Source organism: Garra rufa, chromosome 6, assembly GCF_049309525.1.
Source record: "Garra rufa chromosome 6, GarRuf1.0, whole genome shotgun sequence".
NCBI lineage: Eukaryota > Metazoa > Chordata > Actinopteri > Cypriniformes > Cyprinidae > Garra > Garra rufa.
This window is the reverse complement of record NC_133366.1, coordinates 14,255,373-14,279,706: the sequence shown is the minus strand read 5'-3', so window position 1 is coordinate 14,279,706 and position 24,334 is coordinate 14,255,373. Positions and strand designations below refer to the sequence as shown.

Below are 24,334 nucleotides of genomic sequence, written 5' to 3'. Positions count from 1 at the left end.
TTTAGCAATGCTGCTTTAATATGATCAAACGTGATAATAAAGACATTTATAATTTTACAAAAGATCATTTCTATTTCAGATAAATGCCGTTTTTCCAAACTTTCTATTTATCAAAGACACCTGAAAAAATTCTACTTTTTTTTTTGAGCAGCAAATCAGAATATTAGAATGATTTCTGAAGGATCGTGTGACTGAAGCAATGATGCTAAAACATCAGCTTCGAAATCAAAGGAATAAATTACCATTTTAAATTATATTCAAATTTTCAAAAAGTATTTAAAATAGTAAAAATATTTAAAAATTGTACTGTTTTTGCTGTACCTTGGATCAAACAAATGCAGGCTTGGTGAGCAGAATAGACTTCTTTAAGAAAAATAAAATCTTACCGTTTAAAAACTTTTGACTGGTAATGTTACTTTTCAAAATGTTCTGTCATTATGTAATAATCATATTCAACGCCATAATATATGTAGACGTCATAGAATTACCTGTCAAATGTACAAATATCCCATTTAAAAACAGCTAGGAGCAGCAGGAGTATATAACAGCAGAAACATTTGCAATAGAGCTTTTGTCATGGTGTTGATTTGTAGTACAACACAGAATTGACTCCCTTAGGAACTTCATATGGTTAAAATGTTCAATTTAAGATTATAATTACACGTTTTGTTCTTCAACCTAAATTGCAAACTTTGAAACATACTTTTTAAAACCAACTTTCTAATAAGTGACTTGGGAGAAAGCTGATCCCTCATGCACATAAACTCTCCTCCTTAGTGTAGTTGTGGTCCTTATGTAGCACATTAGGAACTTGCAAGTTCATAAAATGGTTTTAAATTTCATGTTTAAGGTGTGACCATCTCATTTATGTGTATTTAAGTCTCTTAAAATCATGCTAAATGTCTTTAAAGGAGTAGATCACTTTCAGAACATAGATTTACAGATACTGTACTCACCCCCTTGTCATCCAAGATGTTCATGTCTTTCTTCAGTCATAAGGAAATCATGTTTGAGGAAAACTACAGGATTTTTCTCCATAAAATGGACTTCTATGGTGCCCCCGAGTTCTAAATGATGGCTCTAAATGATCATAGCCAAGGAAAGAAGGGTCTTATCTAGCAAAATAATCTGTTATTTTAAAAAAATATAGAATTTATATACTTTTTAACCTCAAATGCTCATCTTGTCTAGCTCTGTGTGTACTCTGTGTAAAGATTAAAGTATATAAATTGTAAATGTTTTTAGAAAATAACCGATTGTTTCGCTAGATAAGACCCCTTTTCCTCGGCTGGGATCGTTTAGAGTCCTTTGAAGCTGCATTTAAACTGCATTTTGGAAGTTCAAACTCGGGGGCACCATAGAAGTCCTGAAATGTTTTCCTCAAAAAACAATTTCTTTACAACTGAAGAAAGAAAGACAGGAAGATCTTGGATGACAAGGGGGTGAGTACATTATCTGTACATTTTTGTTCTCAATGTGAACTACTCCTTTAACAATTGATTATTCAGTAATTATTACCCAAAATGTCTCCAATGTAACCCATTATGTGTGGACTTCTGATTTAGTGCCAACCTCCATAAGCTCACTTAAGAAACAACATGGAGCACTTATTAGAAAAGAGACTGAATAGAAAAAGCCAAATAAAATGCCAGAACAGGGAGAAGGAGGAAAGGTAACAGGCAAAAAGAGAAGAGACACCAAAGCATCAGAAGGTCAATCATAAAAGAGCAATAAAAAGGATGGCTAACAGCAAGTTTATTTTGGTTAGGTTCATTGATACATAAAGCACGTCCTGAGGGAGTGATGAGTGAAAGATGTGTTGCCATAGAAAGGTGGTGGAGGGGAGGGGAGATGGATAGGTTGAGAACTGTGGGTAACTGTGAACCATATGAAAAGAATGAGAAGGGAGCAAAATGGAAGTTAAGGGGGATCAATTACAAGTGAGCCAGCAGACTAGAGGAGAATTTAATAAGAATTATACTCTACTCCAGAGAACGTCATCGTAAAGTCCAGAGATAGGCAGACATAACACCCAAAAGACCCCATATTATAAGCAGCTCCAATGCAACGTGGTAGGCATTATGAACCTTTTTTTAGTTGCTTTGAAATGAAAAACAAAAGGCACAATGAATTTCAACTCATTCTTTATCTTTAATATGCACAAGAGTTGAAAAAAAATACTGATGAGCCACCTTAAAGAGAAATTCAGTTCTAAAATTTATAAAAACATACAAACAATCAGAGGCCAAAATGCGATCTGTCGCTTTTTTAGATTACGTTTTTTTCTTTAGCAAGTAAAAATCTTGCAACAAGCAATAAGCTTGTATCCATTTCTGATACAAGACAAAAACATCTTTAAAGTGGCTCGTTTTCTAGTCGTCTAGAGTTCAGTTCATGAATTTCAAACCTGTTTTTTCTTTTTGTTCAACAATAATGGCTAATTCAAAAATCATCAGGGCTGCCTTTAGCTTCCTTACCGTCTTTTTCAGCAGTTTGCGGCCCAAACATAACTACTTTAGTTCAAATGCAATTTTTTTTCCCATACATCCCTTTACAAGTTAATGCACAGGGAAAAAAAGAAAAAAAAAAAAAACATCCAGTCACAACAGTAAGAAAGCCCATTTTCCAAATAATGGCAGTCATTTGCCATTACAAAACAAAAGTTAAAACAAAAATGAACAAACAAACAAAAAAAAATTACCCCTATTGGCTGTAAATCAATAATCACAATGTTATTATTGTTCTGTAGCGTCCCAATAACGTCTAGTGGACCTAAGTGTGGTAGCTTCGCATTATATACCTACACAAGAAATATATTTTTATTTTAGTTGGTACAATTAGGATTTGTAGCAAGTGAAATAAGATTAAAAACCAACTTAACAAAAAAAAGAACCACAATGTCATGGATCTCCTTTTCCCATTGCTTGTATAGTCAAAATTAAGCGAACATCGCTCTCCACTTACATTAAGCAATAAAACGGGAAAAAAACTAAAGTGTGCACGTAAGACTGGAAAAACTGCAAAAGCGGAAGCTCCACTGATCAAAACAAAAAAAAGAATTCACAATCCAATCACTGTTGCAAAGTTTCTTGTGGTTTTGACTACCGAGTGACGAAATGCACTGATTTAGTGAAGGTATCCTCCAACCGGTTACAATTGGGGTTACTCCGTTGAACTTATTACTATGCTTACAGACAGGAAGTAGAGAAGATGAATCCGGAAAAATAAAAAGCGCTGCCAGAGCACCCTTGTTAAGCAGAAAGACCTGTTAAAGAACTTCCAAAGGTTGGGACGGCCCTTTAAAAGTCCTGGCCAAATTGACAAATCACATAGGATGATCCTCCTTTGACATGTCCGACAGTCCCACTGCAAACCAAAAAAAGATCGGCACAATGAATGTCCACTACACTATCGCTGCAGAACTTCGAAAATGAGGGCGCTTGACTGTCTCAAATGAAATTTTCTCCATTCAAGTTTGTGTGACTTTTTTTTCCTTCTTCATTATCTTCAGTGTTTTGTAAGTATCCATAATTTCAGGATGAAGAGAAAGCAAGAACTGGTGGCGATAATTTAAGTTCTGTTTGCACACCACATATTTAGAGACACTCCCTTCCCACATTTGAATATTATTCCATGGAATAACCCATTATAGGCTAGTTCACAGATTTCGGATGAACGAGGGAGGGGGTCCACATGGCTTAACACAGTCGAGGCTGGACGTATCGAGATGGGTGTCTGGCTGAGACTCTTACCAGAAATGCAACGTTTCGAGGGAAGGAATTTCTTGGAAACAAAAGAAAATCCCTGCCTTTGTATTTCAGGAATATCTCTTTCTTTCATCGTCCTTGGCTGATATGATGGCTGGTACAACAACAGAAGTTCCTATTATTGTTCATGCTCACCTATGTGTGTGAGTGAGTGAAAGAAAGAGCAAAATATAGATCCTTTTTTTGTTGTTTTTTTTGTTTTGTTTTTTGGCAACTGCAGTATGAGTCTTGTTCTTTTTTTTTCTTCCACGTCTCGAGGTTGTTGAGATCCATCCGTGTTTTGAGTGGCGTTGAGACTCAGATCCTTCAGTGCTAGTTTTCTTCTGTGTGAGTGAGTGTCGTTTCTGAGCATGGTGATTGGTTGGTTTTTCTGGTTAGTGAGTGGTTGGTAGGTGATGGGTCAGTAGGTGGCAGGGGTTGAGGAGCAGCTGGGAAACCCACCATTCCTAAATTCGAAGCTCCGCTTCTCTAGAACTTGAACTCCTTGGTTTGTAGGTTGGAGGATGGATCAAAGTTGAATGTGCCTCCCTGGGTGGCCTCAGGAATCAGGCTGGGGTCCTCATCAATCTATAAGCAGAACCAGATATTGTTAACAGAACCCCCAACAAATAAAGCTCAAAAGCAACAACACATCTGTGCATCAAGCACTGCTCTTAAATGGTATCAGTCCTGTTTTACTAATACAGTGTTGTTTTTGACAACCATCTTAGATTTAGTCTTAGTCTTTTGGACTAAAATGCTTATTAGTTTTAGTCAAATTTTAGTCACTTCTAAATGTGATCGTTTTAGTCCAATTTTAGTCGACGAAAAGTCAAAAAGTTTTTAGTCTAGTTTTAGTCAAAAAAAAGGGGAAAAAGTCTTTTAACAAATTAATGTAGGTCAGTAAGTATTTTGCTGTTTGGTAGTGTCACTTATAAGTTGTGAAAATAGCAGATCTATAGTTCAACACAATGTGAGCTTCCGGATCGACTATTTTCACCAATAATTACAATAATGAAGGAATGGTTTTAGACATAAAAGACATATTTGAAATACACCCATAGGTCCTCTCACCGTTTGCGACCACCCTGTGTGCAAACTGCCGCCATCATGGTTAATCGTCTGTCTGAGTGACAACAATGTGACGTGTTGAGCGTAACCAAACAAGGATAGAATGCTAAAACGGCTTGCCATACTACTATGGCAAAGAGTATTTAATGCTAAAACGGCTTGCCATACTGGTATGGCAAAGAGTATTTAATGCCAAAACGGCTTGCCATAGCGGCAGATACTTTTTCCGTTTTAATTGGCATGCACAATAAGCAGAAATGCCATGCATTTTAAATGTCTGACGGACCACCCACTAACATTTTCGTCTATTCTCGTCTCGTCAACGAAAACTCACACACGTCTCGTCATGTTTTAGTCATCAACGAGCCATTTTTATCTCGTCATCGTCTCATTATCGTCATGAAAAAAGTGGCGTCAATGAAATGATTTCGTCATCGTCATCGTTGACGAAAACAACACTGTACTAATAGAAGCTTCTCTGTCAAAATTGGTCAATTTACTCCTTTCACTTGTGGTGTCCCACAAGGCTCTATTCTCGGTCTGATTTAATTCTTATTGTATATGCTTCCTCTGGGGGTAAATTTTTAATTGTTATGCGGATGATACCCAAATTTAACTGGACCTGGAATCTGATAATTGGCTTGTCTTGCTGACTTGAAGGCTTGGATGCATTTTGACAGCAAATGTTGACTTTTGTCTTAGTCATAGTCTTTTGGCTAAAATGACATTTTCGTTATCTTAATTGTTTTAGTCAACTAAATATAAGATTTTAGTTTACAAAACATACAGTAAATTTAATCGGCTTAAATCTAATTTCTATAAAATTACCAAACTCATTGTATAGGGATGATATTAAGGTTTTATCATGATAGAAACCGATTTAACTGCTGTGACACACAACATGCCTTTATATTAAAATGAAATAAAACCACTTCTCAAAATGAAACAAGAACATGGTCTTCTCTTCAATAAAATACCAATGGTTATATAGGCTAATTATGCATTCTTTAGAACAACTTGTTTACAATATTCTTCATTCTTTAAAGCAGGCATATTTATTTTTATAAATCAATTTAGAATCATCTTTATTAGGGCTACTAAAGTGATTCATTCAAGATCAGTCTCTCTTGTTGCTTGATTAACGTCAATAACTCAGACAATAGCAACTAAATTAGGCTGCTGTCCCTTTAAAACTGAATGCATGGATGCAAAGTACTGATACATGTCCGATATTTTCTCTACTGTTTACATTCACTTAAGGCGTAATCGACTGTGTTTACTGTGAATACTCGTCAAAACTAACAATTGGACATCATTTTGTGGGTATTTCTCCATTCATGTGACATGAAAAAGTCAAATTTATCCATATGTCTGCTCTTCTCTTACTCCCAGATATTGCAAGTGTATGTTAGCTTAAGTCCTGCCAGATAGATCAATAGGCCTTGATACATTTCAAATGTATGCATCTAACCTCGTAACCATGCAGCAGATTCGTTCTGAATGAATCTCTTCCCAATCGTCCCTCCCCAACATTTTCATCTCGTTTTTATCCACTGATAAAAATGTCAATAGATTTGTGTCATAGTTTTTGTCAGTTAATACAAGTTTAAGTTCTTTATCATCTCGTTTTCGTTGGTGAAAAATGTTGACGAAAATTATGACTAAAATTATGTGTTAATGAAAATAACACTGCTTGGATGTCCTTACATTTTCTTCATGAAAGTAAAACTAAGATAATAAGGGGGCTTTTTGGGTGTGTTTTTAATTGTTCTCTTAAATTTGACACAGATGGAAAAAAAGGATCAAAGAACTAATCTAGGTAAGGTAAAATAATTTCTCTCTTTTAAAGACTTTGAAAAGGTGATTCATGCATTTACTACTGTAATTCCCATTATATGTGACTCTGGACCACAAAACCAGTCATTAGAGTCTTTTTATTTATACTTCTGAAAGTTAGTTAATATTTGGCCGAGATACAAATATTTGAAAATCTGGAATCTCTGGGTGCAAAAAAAACTAAATACTGAGAAAATTGCCTTTAAAGTTGTGGTAAGAAATTTGCAAAATATCTTCATGGAACATGATCTTTACTTAATATCATAATGAATTTTGGCATAAAAGAAAAATCAATAATTTTGATTCATACAAATGTATTTTTGGCTATTGCTACAAATATACCAGTGGTACATAAGACTGGTATTGTGGTCCAGGGTCACATATGGGCATTAATCAGTCATCTCTTGCCAGCTTTCAGATGGTGCAGAAACGAGAACACATTACTCCTGTTTTAAATCCTCTGCACTGGCTTCCAGTCCATTACAGAATTGATTTTAAAGTGTTGTTACTGCTTTTTTTAAATCCTTAAATAAATTACCACCTGAGCTACTATCCATTCACATTGCAATAAGGTCTCTAATGGCATCAAATCAGAGACTACTAAATGTTCCTTGGGCTAGATTGAAACTCAGGTTAAAACTCAGAGGTGCCTACCTGTTTTCATTAGAACTGCTATTACACTTCATGATTTTAAGCTGAAGCTCAAAACATAGATATTCACTTTGGCTTTTAGCTAATTTGTGTAATTACTGAGATGTGTGTAATCTGTTATGTAGTATTTGGTTTTCTGGACACATTATACAGCACCTTGGTCAACAATTGTTTTTAATGGTGCTATATAAATAAAGTTTACATTGACTACAGAGAAACAAGCCAAGAACAAGAGATATTGACTCACATCATCTCCTGAAAAGTACTGATCGATGATTTCAAATGCGAGTTTATAGATGTCCTCATTTTCATGCTGCTGTAGATTCTCAATTTTTTCCAATCCTGAAACACAGAAGATGTCTGATGGTCACAACCAAAAGAAATGTGATAATATGAAGCACTGCATGTTTTTCTACTGTATACATTACCTCCACACTCTTCAATGATCTCAGCAATTGTGCTGGCTTCCTCCCCAGCCATGATGAGGATGTTTTTCAGTCCATCGAGGACCACCTGGACCACCTGAGAGTCTTTCACTGACAGCAGGTTGCAGAAGGGCGGGATCACGTTTTGCTGCACCAAGTACTCCACCTGCAAATTACATCAATATAACCAATGAACAAGCACGAAAAGGAAAGTGGCTCAGAATCATAGATTCATCTGGAAGGATTCATACCTGATCCTTTCTTCCACTTATTGTCAAGTTGCTTATGGCCCACGCAGCCTCCTTCTGTGTGCCAAAATCACCCTGTTTAGAAAAACACAGTAAAGAACATTTATAGTCAAATAATAGATTTTTACATTTTCAGAAAAATATATGAGTGGTTAATTTAGATTCCAGGGTGTTGTGGGTGGCCCAAGTCACATTAGAACTAACCTTAGATCTATGATATTCTGATTTAAAGGGGACATCGGATGCCCATTTTTCTCAATTTGCTATGAAATTTCTGCAACATACCTTGGTTAAAGGGTTAGTTCACCCAAAAATGAAAATTTGATGTGTATCTGCTTACCCCCAGGGCATCCAAGATGTAGGTGACTTTGTTTCCTCAGCAGAACACAAACGAAGATTTTTAACGAAAACCGGTGCAGTCTGCCAGCCAAATAATATGAGTGGATGGGCACCAAACCTTTAAAAGTAAACAAAAACATGCACAGACAAATCCAAATTACACCCTGCGCCTCGTGTCGATACATTAATGTCCTAAGACACGAAACGATCGGTTTTTGTGAGAAACTGAACGGTATTTATATAATTTTTTACTTTTGATACACAGCCACATCCATCTGTCCTGAGCAGGAGTTTAGCATCCGGCTCGTGACATGTGAACGCGCTCTGGCGTAGAATACGCAAACGCCGGAAGTGATCTGTCGCATGTATACAACACTCATTAGTTACATAGAGCACAGAGATTGTGGGTACAGCGGCTATTCAGAATGGTAATTACTTGCGCTTATCCTGATTGTTCAAACCGATTTAAAGCTAAAAGATTACGTTTGCTTGCGCGAACTCATCCGGGACTTTTCACTGATTTCCCCTTACGGCGTTTGCGTATACTACACCAGAGCGCGTTCACATGTAACGAGCCGGATGATAAGCTCGTGCTCATGACAGATGGACGTGGCTGTGTATCAAAGGTAAAAAATGATATAAATACTGTTCAGTTTCTCGCAAAAAACGATCGTTTCGTGTCTTAGGACATCAATGTATCGTCACGAGTCGCAGGGTGTAATTTGGATTTGTCTGTGCATGTTTTTGTTTACTTTTAAAGGTTTGGTGCCCATCCACGTTCATTATATGACTGACAGACTGCATCGATTTTTTGTTTAAAATCTTCGTTTGTGTTTTTCTGAGGAAACAAAGTCACCTACATCTTGGATGCCCTGGGGATAAGCAGATAAACATAAAATTTTCATTTTCGGGTGAACTATCCCTTTAAAATTCCTTACTGGTTGTGTAAAACAACACCTGGTCTAAAACAGCTCTGTTCACAGCGACCTGTTTCAGTGCATGTTACCATCAAAAACAAAACTAATCCACTGTGTCCTCAGTGGTTCTAATGTCGGGAGAAAATGAAGACTCTTATTTTCACTTTTACATCCAAGTACAGAACACCTGCATCATTTAAGAAATGCTAATATGGCACAGTCAGTCAGTAGTAGTGGGCGGATCCTGAGAAATACGACATATTGCTCAGAAAATCAAAACGGCTTGATAATTGAGACTGTTTAGGCTTTCTGGGGATACAAAAGTAGTGAAAAGGTTTTTTAGCATTGAAGAGTGGTTGTATCTACACACTGCTAAGACACATTTACATGCAAACACCATGTAAAAGTGAATTTTGCATCCAATGTCCCCTTTTAAAACAAGATTAAAAAGAGATTAATAAAACAAAGTCTTTTGGACCCCAGTGTGTGCGTGTGCCAGTACTGCAAATCTGAAAACGAAATCAGATTTGAATGCTAAATTAAAGTGCAAGAGGGAAAGTGGATGTACAGCAGGCTACACAGATAACATCATACCTTGGCAAGCTGGTGAATGATCATGGGTATGAGACCAGCATCTATTACAGCCTGCACCTGCTGCTGGTTACCTGCTGTTATATTGGACAGGAACCACACTGCCTCCTGCAGGGAAGAACAGACACATCACAGATGTACTCTAAACATGAGCCACAGCGCTTACACTGGGACTGGGGAGATTTCTGGAGTCATTTATGAAATTAGACAAGTAAATGTTTGGGTTTCATTCTCTTGATTACATTTCACACAAATGTGATCAGATGGGGTGTGTGTGTGTGTGTGTGTGTGTGTGTGTGTGTGTGTGTTTATCTCACCTTGTTGATCTTCTCTTTGGGGTGCGTGAGCAGGTTGGGAAAGTGAGAGAGGACATCACAGTTGAGCACCACCTGAGTCTGCTCATCCGTCCCTGTTACAATGTTCCCCACTGCTCTCAGCGCCGCAGTCTAAACAAAGGATAAATGTTTTAGAAAAAGGGCTTTGTTTTTTGTTTCAATAAAAAGAACTATATACATTTTTTTTTTTTACCTGAACTTTGACCTCTTGGTGGCTGAGCAGTGGAACAAGGAAAGGGACGACACCTGAGTCTATTACCATCTGAATCTGCTCGTTACCTCCATCTGTCAGATACGACAGAGCCCACACTGTGTCTACCAGAATCTAAAGGAGAAAAAAGAGGAGATTTTAGTGTTTAGTCTCAGTTTCTACCATTTATTACACAGCTCTCTGATTGGTCAGTTGTAAAACTGAGGGGTTAAACTGACAATTTTTCCTCTCTTATCAGAGAATTTAACCCTAAATAAAATCATTATTTCATATATTTCACATATTTCATTGTACTTGTTTGACGAGATGTGACCCTGGACCACAAAACCAGTCGTAAGTAGCACAGGTTAGTGATGCGCGGGTCGGGGTTTTTTTCAACCCGCGGGTCCCGCAGCTCCGCTTTTATGAAATTATTTGGCCTGCCCCAACCCGCCCCGCACCACTATATCTATTTTTACAACCCGCCCCGCCCCGCACCCGCGACCATTAAATAGACATACTAGGCATTGTAATCTGTAATCCAAATGAAAACAGCCTTTATTTCAGGCCGAAAGTGCTTGGAAACATCGCCCTGTAAACTGGCGACAACATACGATTATGAATATGAACCATAAATCATGTCATATTAATAACAAGATAATCAGTGGTGTAACGTTAGTGGTGCCGGAAGAAAAGTGGGTATAGCCTACGCTTCATTTATGAATTTCGTTTTGAACTTTCTATTTGAATGCATTCGTTTACTGGATCCTTGGACTGAAAAGTTTACAGGGGTTCGCTGGTTTAAGGAATTTCTGATCGTAAAAATCTGCTTCTTTTTATTTGTAAGGTATTGTTTTCGTTATTATGTACTGTTTCGGGCGCAGGCGCATCAGGCTTAATCATCAAATACATTTCAAAGCAAGCCGGCGCCACGGTCCTGACTGCATCATTACTGTCTTTATTGGGTGTTTTTAGCGAATATGTACATTTATTCACATATGACTGGATGTGGTTGACTGTCCTGATTTTGGCTAATGCAGCACACTACTGAATAATGCGCATCAGACAAGATTTAAAAATAGGTATACGCATAGCCGCCTGATAAAGTGGGTATACGCTGTATACCTGCGTACCCTCCACTACACCACTGTAGATAATGATAAACATTTACAAAGCAGCGTTTGTATTCGTCTAGGCTAAACTTTTGTTTTTTTTTCAAATGTGTATAAGTTTACAGCCCACGCTAAATAACCACTAAACTTTTGTTTTATTTAACAGACGGAAATGTTCATTTAGCGTTTTTACGTTCGCTGTGCAAAAAAAGAATGACATCCACTGTACCGGGGTTTAATCTATTTCGCCTCGACTCCAGAACCAGGCCAGCAGAGCTGAACGTGCGCTCGCTTGAAGCGCTCATGGCTGGCGGCGGGAGCTGCTTAGCTCTTGCGTGTCCTGACGTGTTGATAACCTTATTAAAGAAATTAATAAAATATGAAAATAGATATTCCCAAATATTAAATATAGGCTATAGGGAATTGCACGCAACATACATAGATTTTTTAATTTTATTTTGCTTTTAGTGACCCGCCCCAACCCGCCCCGCAAATAAAGTGACAATTTCTTTACCCGCCCCAACCCGACCCGCGGGTTACCCGCGGGGTCCGCGGGTTATGAGACTACCCGCGCATCACTAGCACAGGTATATTTGTAGCAACAGCCAAAAATACATTGTATGGGTAAAAATGATTGATTTTTCATTCATGCCAAGTAAAGATCATGTTCCATGAAAACATTTTGTAACTTTCCTACCGTAAATATATCAAAACTTAATTTCTGATTAGTAATATTATGCATTGTTAAGAACTTCAGTTGGACTTTTTTGCACCCTCAGATTGCATCTCGGCCAAATAACAAACCTAACAAACCATACATCAATGGAAAGTTTATTTATTCAGCTTTCAGGTGATGTATAAATCTCAATTTAAAAAAAAATTACCCTTATGGCAGGTTTCGTGGTCCAGGGTCACATATAAGAGCCATATAATAACTAAATGACTAAAGAACAATGTAAATCAGCCAGTTAAGGCACCAAATCCAAATTTACTACACTATTTATGTAATTAAGAGCAACACTGTTTGTCTATAGAATTTTTTTTTTTATATCTTATACTTACATTTATATCTGTATGATATATGAGTACACAAAGGGCAGGAAGAATCTGTGAATGAAAAACAAATATTAGAATATTTGATATTTTGGTTTAAACCACCAGACTGAGAGAAAGCAAACAGCATGTTAACAGGAAATCAGCTGTAGGACAACAGAATATTCATTAGGCCTGCCATCTATGAAACAGTTGTTATATTACACACAAAATAACAGACAGTGAGAACAGAGTCTAATGATTTCTTAGCAGCAGGAGGTACAATATGTTCCTTTCAGCTCAAAGCTACACCTCCACATTACAGACGCGAGAAAAGAAAGACGAGATAAAATATTGGCACGTCAATTACACAGCATAATATCTGCACAGACTCAATAGATACTAAACTGAATGGAGGCATTTCAGATTATTGAGAAAGGGTGAATCTAATGAACATTCTTGATATATAATATCTTGGACACAATTGTGGATTAAATGCCAGTTTATAAAGTCCTTCATACATATAAATTAGTCAAACAGCCACAGAACAAACATTATTTTATATTACCGGAAAAAAAAAAGGCTTAAGTCTTAGGAAGTGAGTATGAAATGCATATTCAATCACACACACTCCTCACCTCTTGTACTGTCTCCATAGGTGGGGGTGGGTCTTTGTTTCGGCACAGGTTGACAATGACCCAGGTAACGTTTCTCAAGAAGGTTATGGGGATGGAAGGATTAATAAACGACAAGAGAGGTTTGACCACGCCAAGCGAGATGACGTAATCTCGACACTGCGGTCCATCACCTGCACAGGACCAATAAAACAAACACGTGTGTTAAATTCTGACGAGAATCCCAGCTGTTACAACTCTCAAATTATAGCCCAGTGTTTTGGGAATGAATGTAAAGTTTAAATTTTAAAAAGCAATTCAAATGCAGTGGTTACAGTCAAAAAAAGATGAAGTCCATAGTGCCAAAAGCAAAAATAAATAAAAAATAAAGAGAAGAAACAAATCTATTTGCATAAAAAGCAAAAATACCCCAGTACTAAAGCTATAAATCCACATTCAAACTTCAAATGAATGTTAAAACAACGTAATTTTTTTTAAATATTTTTATGACTTAAGGTGAATATCACTGATTTTATCTTAATATTTAACAATTGACTATTGCCACACAGTATAATTGAGAGCTAACAATGTTAACATTTAGATTTAAAAAAAAATAACTTCTAATGTAAGTTAACTTAAAGGAGAAGATCACTTCCAGTACAAAAATGTACAGGTAATTTACGACTTTTCATCCAAGATGTTATGACTTTCTTTCTTCAGTCATAAAGAAATGTTTTTGTTTTTTTACATTTTAGGATTTCTTTTTTAGGATTTGCAGTTTAAATGCAGCTGCAAAGGGCTCGAAACACTCAAGGAATCAAGGAAAAAGGGTCTTGACTAGTTAATTTCTAAAAAAAATTGACAATTTATATATTTTTAACCTCAAATGCTTGTCTTGTCTAGCTCTGCATCAACTCAGTTCAGGACAGCGTAGGTCGGAAAGCTCCCAACTTATTTTCTCCTCCAACTTCAAAATCACCCTACATCACTGCAGAAGTACCGACCAAGTGTTTACAAAGTGAACGTGCAAAGAAGATCAAATACTTTTTACAAAAAAAAGGTAAAACAGCGATGTAGGAAGATTTTGAAGTTCGCTAGATAAGACACTTCTTCCTCGGCTGGGATAGTTTAGAGCCCTTTGAAGCTGCATTTAAACTGCATTTTGGAAGTTTAAACACAGGAGCACCATAGAAGTCCAATATGGAGAGAAAAAAACATTTCTTTATGACTGAAGAAAGAAAGACATGAACATCTTGGCTGACAAGGGGGTGAGTAAATTATCTGTAAATTTTTGTTCTGGAGGTGAAATTCCCCTTTCTTCACATAAACCCATTTGTTACCTGTGCCCTTCAGCAAGTAGGAAATATACAGAAACTAAATAAAGTTACCAAACACTTTTTTTCTCTCTTTTTTTCTTTTGTTCTTTGATTAACAGACATTATTGGGTTTGGGTTATTTGGCTGCTATTACTTTAAGAGCTGCCGCTGCAGAATGTGACATATCTGACACGCATGCTCGTAGTTTCATTCTAGCTTTAATATGAAATGATATAGGCTACAGCGCTTACTGCCACATTTGTGCATGCAATTAAAGTGCACGTGCTACAAGCACAGTGTAACGGCTGACAAGACAGGTAAATTCGGTTTTACTGACATATGGCCTGACAACATCTCATCTGACCGCAGTTTACTGTTGCTTTACTGAATCTCCCTCGTCACCTGTACCTATCCTGCACTCGTCTGACTTGTGCCTGCAGCTGAGGCAAAGTGCAGTGCACGTTTGAAAAGTCTCCTATTTGATGTGGTTGTAAATACATAAATACGCATCTAAATAATAGCAATTCTTGTCAAGAAAAAAAACAACAACAGCAGCTGTGACTGGGGTGGCCAACACTAGCTCCGCCCCAGCATTAACTGAACAAACAGCTTTCAACGTGTTAACGCCACCAATATGTATGTAGCAGCTGCTCTAGGCATGACATCTAATAGTTCACATATTACTGCTAAATCCTTTTTTGTTGCCAAACCTCAAACTTATGCTCTCATTGGTTTCAATTTAAATTGTTGTTCTCGTTTTTAGTCACAATTGACGGGAAGGAAAAGTGTAAGGACATTTCACAGTTACTCACCAATGATGTTTCCCAGCGCCCACACGGCCTGCTCACACACATTCTGATGAGGAGAGTGGAGAAGTCTCAAAAACAATGGGACAGCATCTTTAGAGAGAGAGAGAATGAGAGGAGAAAACATACACTGGTTAACTACACACAGAACTGATAGTCAAAACAGGCTGATCCATTAAAGGAAAGGTTGTCCAAACAACATACTGGATTTGACCACTGCCTGTGTCTGCGCAGACGTCCCTGATGCAATGTTGGTCAAAGCCCAGGCAGCTTCAAACTGCAATGAAGGACTGATGAAGGAAGAAAGAGAGAGAGACAAGTAAGTTTAGATGTTTTCGAGGTGACGGTAAACAACACTTCACCTCTGACCACTCTGAATATAGAGCGACCTTCTGTGAGACTCTGAACTGGGCTCAGCAGGACTTTCCCACAGCCAGAAATGTAGCCAGAATTGACCTTTAAAACCATTTTTTTATTATTTAAAAAAAGTAAGCAAACAGAGTAACAGTTCTAGGTTCATTTCGAGTCAGACATGAGTAATGTAAAGTAATGACTCAACATTAATGTTCCCACAACTACTGTCCAATGCATTTGCATGACTTCCAGAAATATTTGAAGGGATGGAAATTTTAACATTTATTTTACATATATTGCAATACACAGTATTGTACAGCCACGAGTATTTTCACCAGCTAAAAATGGTTTAAAGTCAGTTATTTCTATCTTTTGCTGTAGTGTGTCAGTAGGAAATATCAGTTTACATTTCCAAACATTCATTTTGCCATTAATTGCACTAATCCAGTGAGATTTTTGTTTTCACAAAGAGTCTGACAACAGCCAGAGCTCCACACAGAGATCTGATCTCATCATCATCCAGTTTGACTGGAATGACATGAAGAAACTGAGACAGACTATATCCAGACGAACTGTGGCAACATCTCAAAGATGCTTTAAGAAACCTACCTGCAAAGCTACAGTACTGTTAAAAAGTTTTAGGCACTTGTGTAAAAATGCTGTAAAATGAGGATGCTGTTAAAAAATAATGTAATCAATAGATTTTATTTATCAGTTAACTTCTAGAAACTAAATAAATCAACATTTAGAGTGAGCATCCTTTGCATTCAAAGCAGCTTTTGCCCTAGGTGTACTTGCGCATAGTTTTTCAGTTAGCTTTGCAGGTAGATTTCTTGAAGCATCTTGTAAACGTTGCAACAGTTCTTCTGGATTTAGTCTGTCTCAGTCTCTTCATGTCATTAATGGCAAAATGAATGTTTGGAAATGTAACCTGATATTTCCTACTGACACACTACAGGAAAAGATAGAAATAACTGACTTTAAACCATTTTTTAGCTGGTGAAAATACTAGTGGCCTACAACTTTTGCACAGTACTGTAGACATTGAATATGCTTATGCATGATGATGCATGTTCGTACACAAACAGCACAATTAAAAATGTATTAAGTTTAGGATAATTTCGCTCAGTGCAATGTAGTCACTCACTTGTCATCCCTCTCCAGGCATTTGACTAAGATTGGAAGGATTCCACATTTTATCAAGTCATCTATGGGGGGATTTCTGTCACTCGAGAGCAATTTTCTGTAAGGACGGGAAAGAGAAAAACAGTCATCTTTCAGCACTCCAAATACATGCCAGCAGTGTTAATGCAATTAATTTCAAAGAGACCCCGCTCCAGCCAAAAAAAAAAATGTATTTATAATCACAAGCATAATTAACAGAGTATGCCAATTTTCTGTTTTGTGTTATGCTTTTCACATTCAGCTGATCAACTATTTCAGCTCTAGATAAAATATTAACAATAAAATGTAACATTTGTTAATGACATTCAACAAGGAATAAAATTAGAGCAGGTCTTAAAGGTCCACTGAAGTGCTATGAAACAGCGTTGTCCTATGTGTTGACGTAATTGCAACTAAAACAGGAAGACAAGGCGGGACATATCAAGTAGCCCCGCCCCATTTTTTAAATGGCCAATGACGTCTCATTTATATCACAGTTTGAGTTTGGTAAAGCCGCATTTGACAGCTTATGACAGCCACAGTCTAAAAAAATTCTCTTTTAGATTCAATATGAAACTGTTACTGTGTTATACACAGACATCTACTCGCCAGTGCTGTTTGTCTAACAGTTTCTCCTTCTAATCTCATCCATACTGCTATAAAATACAGCATTCTGTGTAGAATTCAAATGGGTTCGATATGTACTATTGTCTCTTGAACATCGTGTCTCTGGACTAGGGCAGACTCTATGCACGCTGCAGTGGTTTGCATCAAACAGCGTAAAATCAGACTTCTTTCGTCCCAATGGAAAGCATGTTTACACTGCCTGAATTATTCCCTATCCCCTATATAGTGAAGTGTCATTCACCATACAGAAAATGTTAATTCTGTGATCAAGTGACCGATCAAGCTTTATAGTGTAGAGGGCGGGACACTTCGGATTCTAGAGAGCATTTGATTGGACGGAAAGTCTGATGAAAAGCTGAAGTGCAGGGTGAAGTCATCAAATTCGCTGATCCATATTGGCAGAAGTTAGAGACTAAGTTTTGAATGCTTATATCTTGTAATATATGGTTTTCATGTACGTTACGTATCGAACCACTTTACCTGGCTGCTTGCACTGCACTGAGCTGCACCACTGCATTGTCACTGGTGGCGTTCTGTGAAAAAGATGAGAAATGGAGAATAAAAGGAAGAAGGGGCCGCTCACACCCACACACTTTGTGAAGTGTAGTGCTGATGTGTGCGCTGACCCTCTGAATTGCTTATTTTTCAGTTGATGCCTCTCTTACCACCACCATTTAACATCAAAACATGCTAGAATCTTACCTGTAAGATGGCATCTAGCGTTACATTTTGCTGAGGAGAAAATGGAGAGGAAAAAAAGGTTAGACAAACTATATAAAAGAAAATAAAAAACATGGAGGGAGATGAAAGAAAAAAAAAAAGCCTCTTACCCCTTTGAAATCAGAGTCCACATCAGAGTCTTCCAGACTCTCTTCCTGTGGAACATTTCGTTTCTTCAGGAGATGCTCGTCTCTTTTGTTCTGTACGGATTGAGAAATCAAATAAATTCCAGGTCGTCTGTGATAACTTGCAGTTAATAAACACATCATGAGATCATACAGACTTAAACAAATAAACTCTGATTTCAAAGACTTAATGCATTTGAGGAAATCAGAGAACACACCATCTCATGTGTTTAATGTCATGTATATTTAACAAAGGTGTATTTATTTTTAATGAGCAATCATTTTAAAGGTTACATCACACATTTTCCCTTTAAGAAGCTTAAGAAGCTGTTTTTAAAGCTTTGCCTTTAGGACATCAAACCTCTTCTTCAGAATGAAGTGACTCAAAAAGATATATTTTAACCTTGTTAAATATAAACGCTGCTTGTTTTTAACACTTGGATCCTTTAGAAGGCTCTGCACACAACTAGATACCTTTTTTAATGAACCTTTTTTTAACTGCCACATTTTGATTGTTCTCGTGTTTAGCAAGTTCAAGCAAGATCAGAACACCAATTATGAATGTGGACAATTATGGGCCAATTTTCAAGTTTTTGGTTGGATTTTAAGTCTGGATTTTTCTGAAAAACTTGTCTTTTTTCATTGAGTATTAAAGGGAACCCTGGGTATTAAGACTTGTATGACTTAAAATAACGTAAATAATGTCTCTCTAAAATATGTAGTAGAAAACCTATGAAAGATTTACTTGATTTAAAAAAATCCAGTTTTAAACATATTTTGGACTATGGGGGGCGTCATTATTTTGATGACATAAAACGCATTCTGTGAGCTACTGCCGCTATCAGTTATATTTACTGCAACACAACTCAGAAAATAACATACTGATCCGATGAACACAAATACTAAAAGAGCTTATAAGTGGCGATGGATATAAGCGTAGACTTAAACCAGATGCCGTACCATCATTTTTTCCCACAAAGTGTCAAAAGCCGCTGCATATCGAGTGAAATCATCGCAAAAAACACCTTCAGTGGCTGTGGCTTAATGAAAAGCATCGGCATGTTTACATCCTGCCAGGATGGCATCTAGCATTTCTTGTCTCTGCCATTTGTAAGCTGTGGTCTACTAAAAGCCTCAAAGGCATCAGGGCTAAAGTGGAGAGAACAAAGACGCAGGTCTTCAGGTATTTTTTATTCGTCCACAGGCATCTTCCCATTCTTTTTTTCCTTTTCTTATAGCTAGACAAGCAGTGAAGACTTGCATTGCTTCTCTTGTTGCTCTTCGACTGAAAATTACTACCAAAAGCCACACAATGTGGCATTCTATCAGTATTGTATTTTCCAAGTTACTTTTTGTGAGTTGTGTTGCGTTAAAATAGCAAAATGGCATCCCCTATAATGCAACATGTCTAAAACAATGTTTTTTTTAAAAGAATTTAAAATAACAAATCTAGGTTTTCTACTACATATTTTAGTACATATTTTATGCTACATTAAACCAAACAAGTCTTTAAATATTTCCATTTTTTATAAACTTAATGGAATATTTTGTTGCTAATGTCAAGGAAATAGAATTTAACAGCACAATAATCAAACCCCTGAAAATGGCAACCAATAAAACGGAACGCAAAGTAACTTCTAGTTGTACGCAGTGTGAGAAAATAATGTGAGAGTGAGCGGTCTGTGACTCTAATGCTAGAGCAAACAGGAATGCAAAGAGGAATGTCTCGCACACAGCATTCTGTCCGATTCCTCTGGACTGACAGTGTAACTGCCTAATATGGACAGGGCTCGCTGTGTCACCCAATCCAGCGCCAAATGAATCAACAACATCAAGGTTGTAGGACTAAACTTCTGCTCCACGTCAACTCTGACCTAGCAGACCAACAACTGGGGATTTCTACTCAGACTGAGACACAAAGCATGCTGGTATCCATTTGTCCTAATGGACTTTGTCAGAGGCTCCAGGCAGCTTTGCTTCTGGTGATGACGTGCTACTTTCTCAAGTAGGGAGTTTTTTTATAGATGTTGAAACCCACAAAAACACAAATAGTTCTAGCGAGGTCCTGAGTACCTTGCCAACAGGAAGGGAGATATGCGTGACGAGGGAAGCCCCTCATGACAAACCACCTTCTTGGAGTATGGCCAGCCAGGGGCCCCGTGACCATGGATGGCGTGACCCAAATACTGCAAGCGCAAACAGATCTCCAACAGAAACGGCTCACCAGACGAGAACAAAACCATGGGAAGGCTTAAATAGCAAGACATTTTTGTTGTTTATATGTGTGACCCTGGACCACAAAACCAGTCGTAAGGGTAAATTTTTTGAAATTGAGATTTATACATCATATAAAAGTCGAATAAATGCAGAGATACAACTATTTGAAAAGTCAATCTGTTTCTGCTGAACAGGTTCAAATTAAACACTTAAGACCACAAAACCAGTCTTAAGTAGCACAGGTATATTTATAGCCAAAAATACATTGTATGGGTCAAAATTATATTTTTCTTTTATGCCAAAAATCATTAGGATATTAAGCAAATTCAAAAAATGTTCCATAATGATATTTTGTAGATTTCCTACTGTAAATATATCAAAACTTAATTTTTGATTAGTAATATGCATTGCTAAAAACTTCATTTGGACAACAATAAAGGCAATTCTCAATATTTAGATTTTTTTGCACCCTCAGATTACAGATTTTCAAAATGTTGCATCTCAGCAAAATATTGTCCTATCTTACCTTCATAAAATTAACACTTATGACTGGTTTTGTGGTTGAGGGTCACATTTGTTTTCATAAGTTTTTTCATAAGGCATCCGTCCTTCGGATGAGACGTTAAACCGAGGTCCTGACTCTCTGTGGTCATTAAAAATCCCATGGCACTTCTCGTAAAAGAGTAGGGGTGTAACCCCGGTGTCCTGGCCAAATTCCCTCCACTGGCCCTAGTCAATCATGGCCTCCTAATAATCCCCATTCATTGAATTGGCTATATCACTCTCTCCTCTCCACCTGTAGCTGGTGTGTGGTGAGCGCACCGGCGCCGTTGTACTGTGGCTGCCGACGCATCATCCAAGTGGATGCTGCACACTGGTGATGGTTGAGGAGAGAACCCCCATATGATTGTAAAGCGCTTTGGGTGTATGGCAATACACAATGAAAGCGCTATATAAATGCATCATTCATTCATTCATTCATTCAAGTTATTCTAGATTTACACTGAAACACATTTGAAACGACAAAACTCGCTACTGGCAGACTAAAAAGTGAACTCTGAGTACATACTTTTGTTATGGAGTAAGTTTGACAATTAGTTAACTTCTCAAATACAATATTATGACACAAATGACTGTTCACAGTAGTGAAGATCTTAAGCCTATGAAATCAGACTCATCTGTTCAGTTCCTCACTTATCAGCGTTGCTTAGATCATGTGTCTGATAGAGCAGTATGATGATTCTGTTGCTGATGTCCAACTCATGATATCAAGCGCTTGGTCACAATTACCACATACTTATAGTGAGATGCTTTGCTTCCGATGCTCACGTCTGACAGAAAATTCTAAAATGCTCTGTCCTAAGGCAAGCACAAAGCATCCATGCACACTCACACGCAACCACCAACTGCTTAAGCCTACTGTAATGCATGAAGAGACTCCAGAGAGCTCCCTGCCCAGGCCATATTTAAACTACAGATGCTCCTCTATTTCCTGCAGCGATGTACCCACACAATAGCATCATCACACACACTGTGCTGCAACTGCACATACATTCTCGGAGAGACGTCAAGAGGTTATCACAAGGTGGGTCAGTTAGTAGAAGTAAATGTGGCATCTCACCTACTATTGGATGAATGATATTAGGGCTGGGCGATATATATTGAAAGAGGTCCTATTATGCTTTTTCACTTTCAGAATTTTAGCCAGTGTGTGGTGTGTATGTTTGAGCATTGACTAAAGTATATTTAAATATTTTTATATTTTAAATATCCATATGTAAAATGTAAGAATCACTTTAATCTGGCTTGCTGCTTTGGGAAGGGGCGTGGCAGTACTGAAACGCCACCTAATGGTGTGTTCACAACAGACGCGAATGGCGCGTTAAGCGCAAGTGATTTACATGTTAAGTCAATGCAAAGACGCGATAGACCTCCTGCGTTGCGATTCACGCGAATTGAGCGTTTCGGGCGTTTGACGCGCGTAACGCTTGATTCGCGCGAATTGCGCAAGTTGAGAAATCTGAACTTTGTCGAAAATTCACGCCGCGTTAACCAATCAGGAGCTTGCTCTAGTAGTGGCAGGCAGAAATCCGAAACAATGGAGGACAAAATCATCGTCGCTGTATGTGGATACTCGTAGCTGTACGATACATCAAAACAGGTCTTGCTTGGAAGAAAGTGAGTGAGGAGGTCAGACAATCTGGTTGTAAGTTGTAAAAAATGCTCTTTACTCAATTTGAGCTATGTATATATACACATATTGAGACTCCAAGCTAGTTAAAACCAGCAAATTGAGCTTATTCGTATTTTACAACTACTTTCCCACTGACGAGTGGCAGAAGCCCTTCCCATGACGCGAATTCGCATCTGTTGTGAAGTGAATTTCACGCGCGAATGAAGCGAGTAAACTCAAAATGTTCAAGCGTCCAACTTTTATTTTATTTATTTGCGCAAGTCGCGTCTGGTGTGAACACACCATAAGATGTTCGCCAACTGAAACACAGTGGGACTGCTAACCAATCACAACACATTTAGTTTTTCGGGAGGTGGACCTTCATCAAACCCGGAACTAATCCAGCCATTTGTGCCAGCCTTGGAACAAAGCTACCGTAATAATGTTTTTCGAACCACCAAGCATGAGAGCATAAAAGACTTTGTAAAATAGCATAATAGGACCCCTTTGAATATGTACTGCATATTTATGATCACTTCACTGGCAATATAAAATTACACTGCATTTGAAAAACACTTTTTATTTGGCCATTATTATTCTAGCTTGACAGAACTGAAACAAATTGCAATATTTTTGTTGCTGATAAATCAGAAATGATTAAAGGGATTAGTTCACTTGCAGAATCAAAATTTCCTAATAATTTACTAACCCCCATGTCATCCAAGATGTTCATGTCTTTCTTTCTTCAGTCGAAAACAAATTAAGGTTTTTGAGGAAAACTTTTCTATATAGTGGACTTTAGTGGTGGCCAGTGGAGTTGAAGGTCCAAATTGCAGCTTCAAAGGCTCTACATGATCCCAGCCAAGGAATGAGGGTCTTATCTAATGAAACAATCCATCATTTTATAATAAAATTAAAATGTATAATCTTTAAGCACAAATGCTCATCTTGCACTAGCTTTGAGATGCGAGTCTACGGCTTCACACATTATGTAATCACACTGAAAGTCACATGCAGTTAGTTTTTCGTCTGTGTACTTTGGTTCAAAAAGGTAGAGCAAGGCAAAAAATGTCAATTTTTTCCCTTCAACTTCCAAATCATCCGACATCGTTGTTTTACCTTTTTTTGTAAAGGCCAATTGACTTTCTTTACATGTTTGCTTTGTAAACACTGGGTCAGTACTTCCGCCTACATCACGCAAGCGTGATTTTGTAATTTGTGAGGTCCAGCTAGTGCAAGATGATCATTTGTGATTAAAAAGTATACACATTTTTATGTTTTTTTTTTTTGTTTTTTTTTAATGACTGATCATTTAGCTAGATAAAACCCTTATTCCTTGGCTGGGATCGTGTAGAGCACTTTGAAGCTGCACTGAAACTTTAATTTGGACCTTCAACACATTGGTCACCATTGAAGTCCACTATTTGGAGAAAATCCTGCAATGTTTTCCTCAAAAACCTTAATTTCTTTTCAACTGAAGAAAGAAAGACATGAACATCTTGGAGTAAATTATCAGGAACTTTTTTATTCTGGAAGTGAACTAATCCTTTAATAAATTTAAAGGCAACTACAAGTTCACATATTTCATACCAGTCGAGAGCAAATACATAAATACTGCTAGTTAATAACCTGAAAAATATCAGGATATAATTATTTTGGCTTTACAGCCCAGCCCTAAATGAGACTGAGAAACTATTCAGTGCTTTTCAGGCAGTAAATATAAAT

General features: G+C 37.5%; 1 protein-coding gene across 1 annotated transcript in view; it reads right to left on the bottom strand.

The window, feature by feature from the left end:
- Positions 1-1,738: 1,738 nt before the first annotated feature.
- The window catches only part of kpna3 (karyopherin alpha 3 (importin alpha 4)), a 34,738-nt gene continuing 12,142 nt past the window's right edge, over positions 1,739-24,334 (bottom strand). Inside the window, exons 3-17 of the mRNA XM_073841820.1 lie at positions 18,205-18,294; positions 18,077-18,106; positions 17,855-17,907; positions 16,731-16,826; positions 15,434-15,519; positions 15,236-15,322; positions 13,132-13,301; positions 12,524-12,568; positions 10,353-10,484; positions 10,142-10,270; positions 9,828-9,932; positions 7,981-8,052; positions 7,733-7,895; positions 7,552-7,646; positions 1,739-4,334 (exon numbers count right to left, since the gene is read on the bottom strand). Coding sequence (XP_073697921.1) covers positions 4,236-4,334; positions 7,552-7,646; positions 7,733-7,895; positions 7,981-8,052; positions 9,828-9,932; positions 10,142-10,270; positions 10,353-10,484; positions 12,524-12,568; positions 13,132-13,301; positions 15,236-15,322; positions 15,434-15,519; positions 16,731-16,826; positions 17,855-17,907; positions 18,077-18,106; positions 18,205-18,294 — 1,452 coding nt within the window. The 3' untranslated portion in view covers positions 1,739-4,235. The remainder of the gene's footprint in view (positions 4,335-7,551; positions 7,647-7,732; positions 7,896-7,980; positions 8,053-9,827; positions 9,933-10,141; positions 10,271-10,352; positions 10,485-12,523; positions 12,569-13,131; positions 13,302-15,235; positions 15,323-15,433; positions 15,520-16,730; positions 16,827-17,854; positions 17,908-18,076; positions 18,107-18,204; positions 18,295-24,334) is intronic.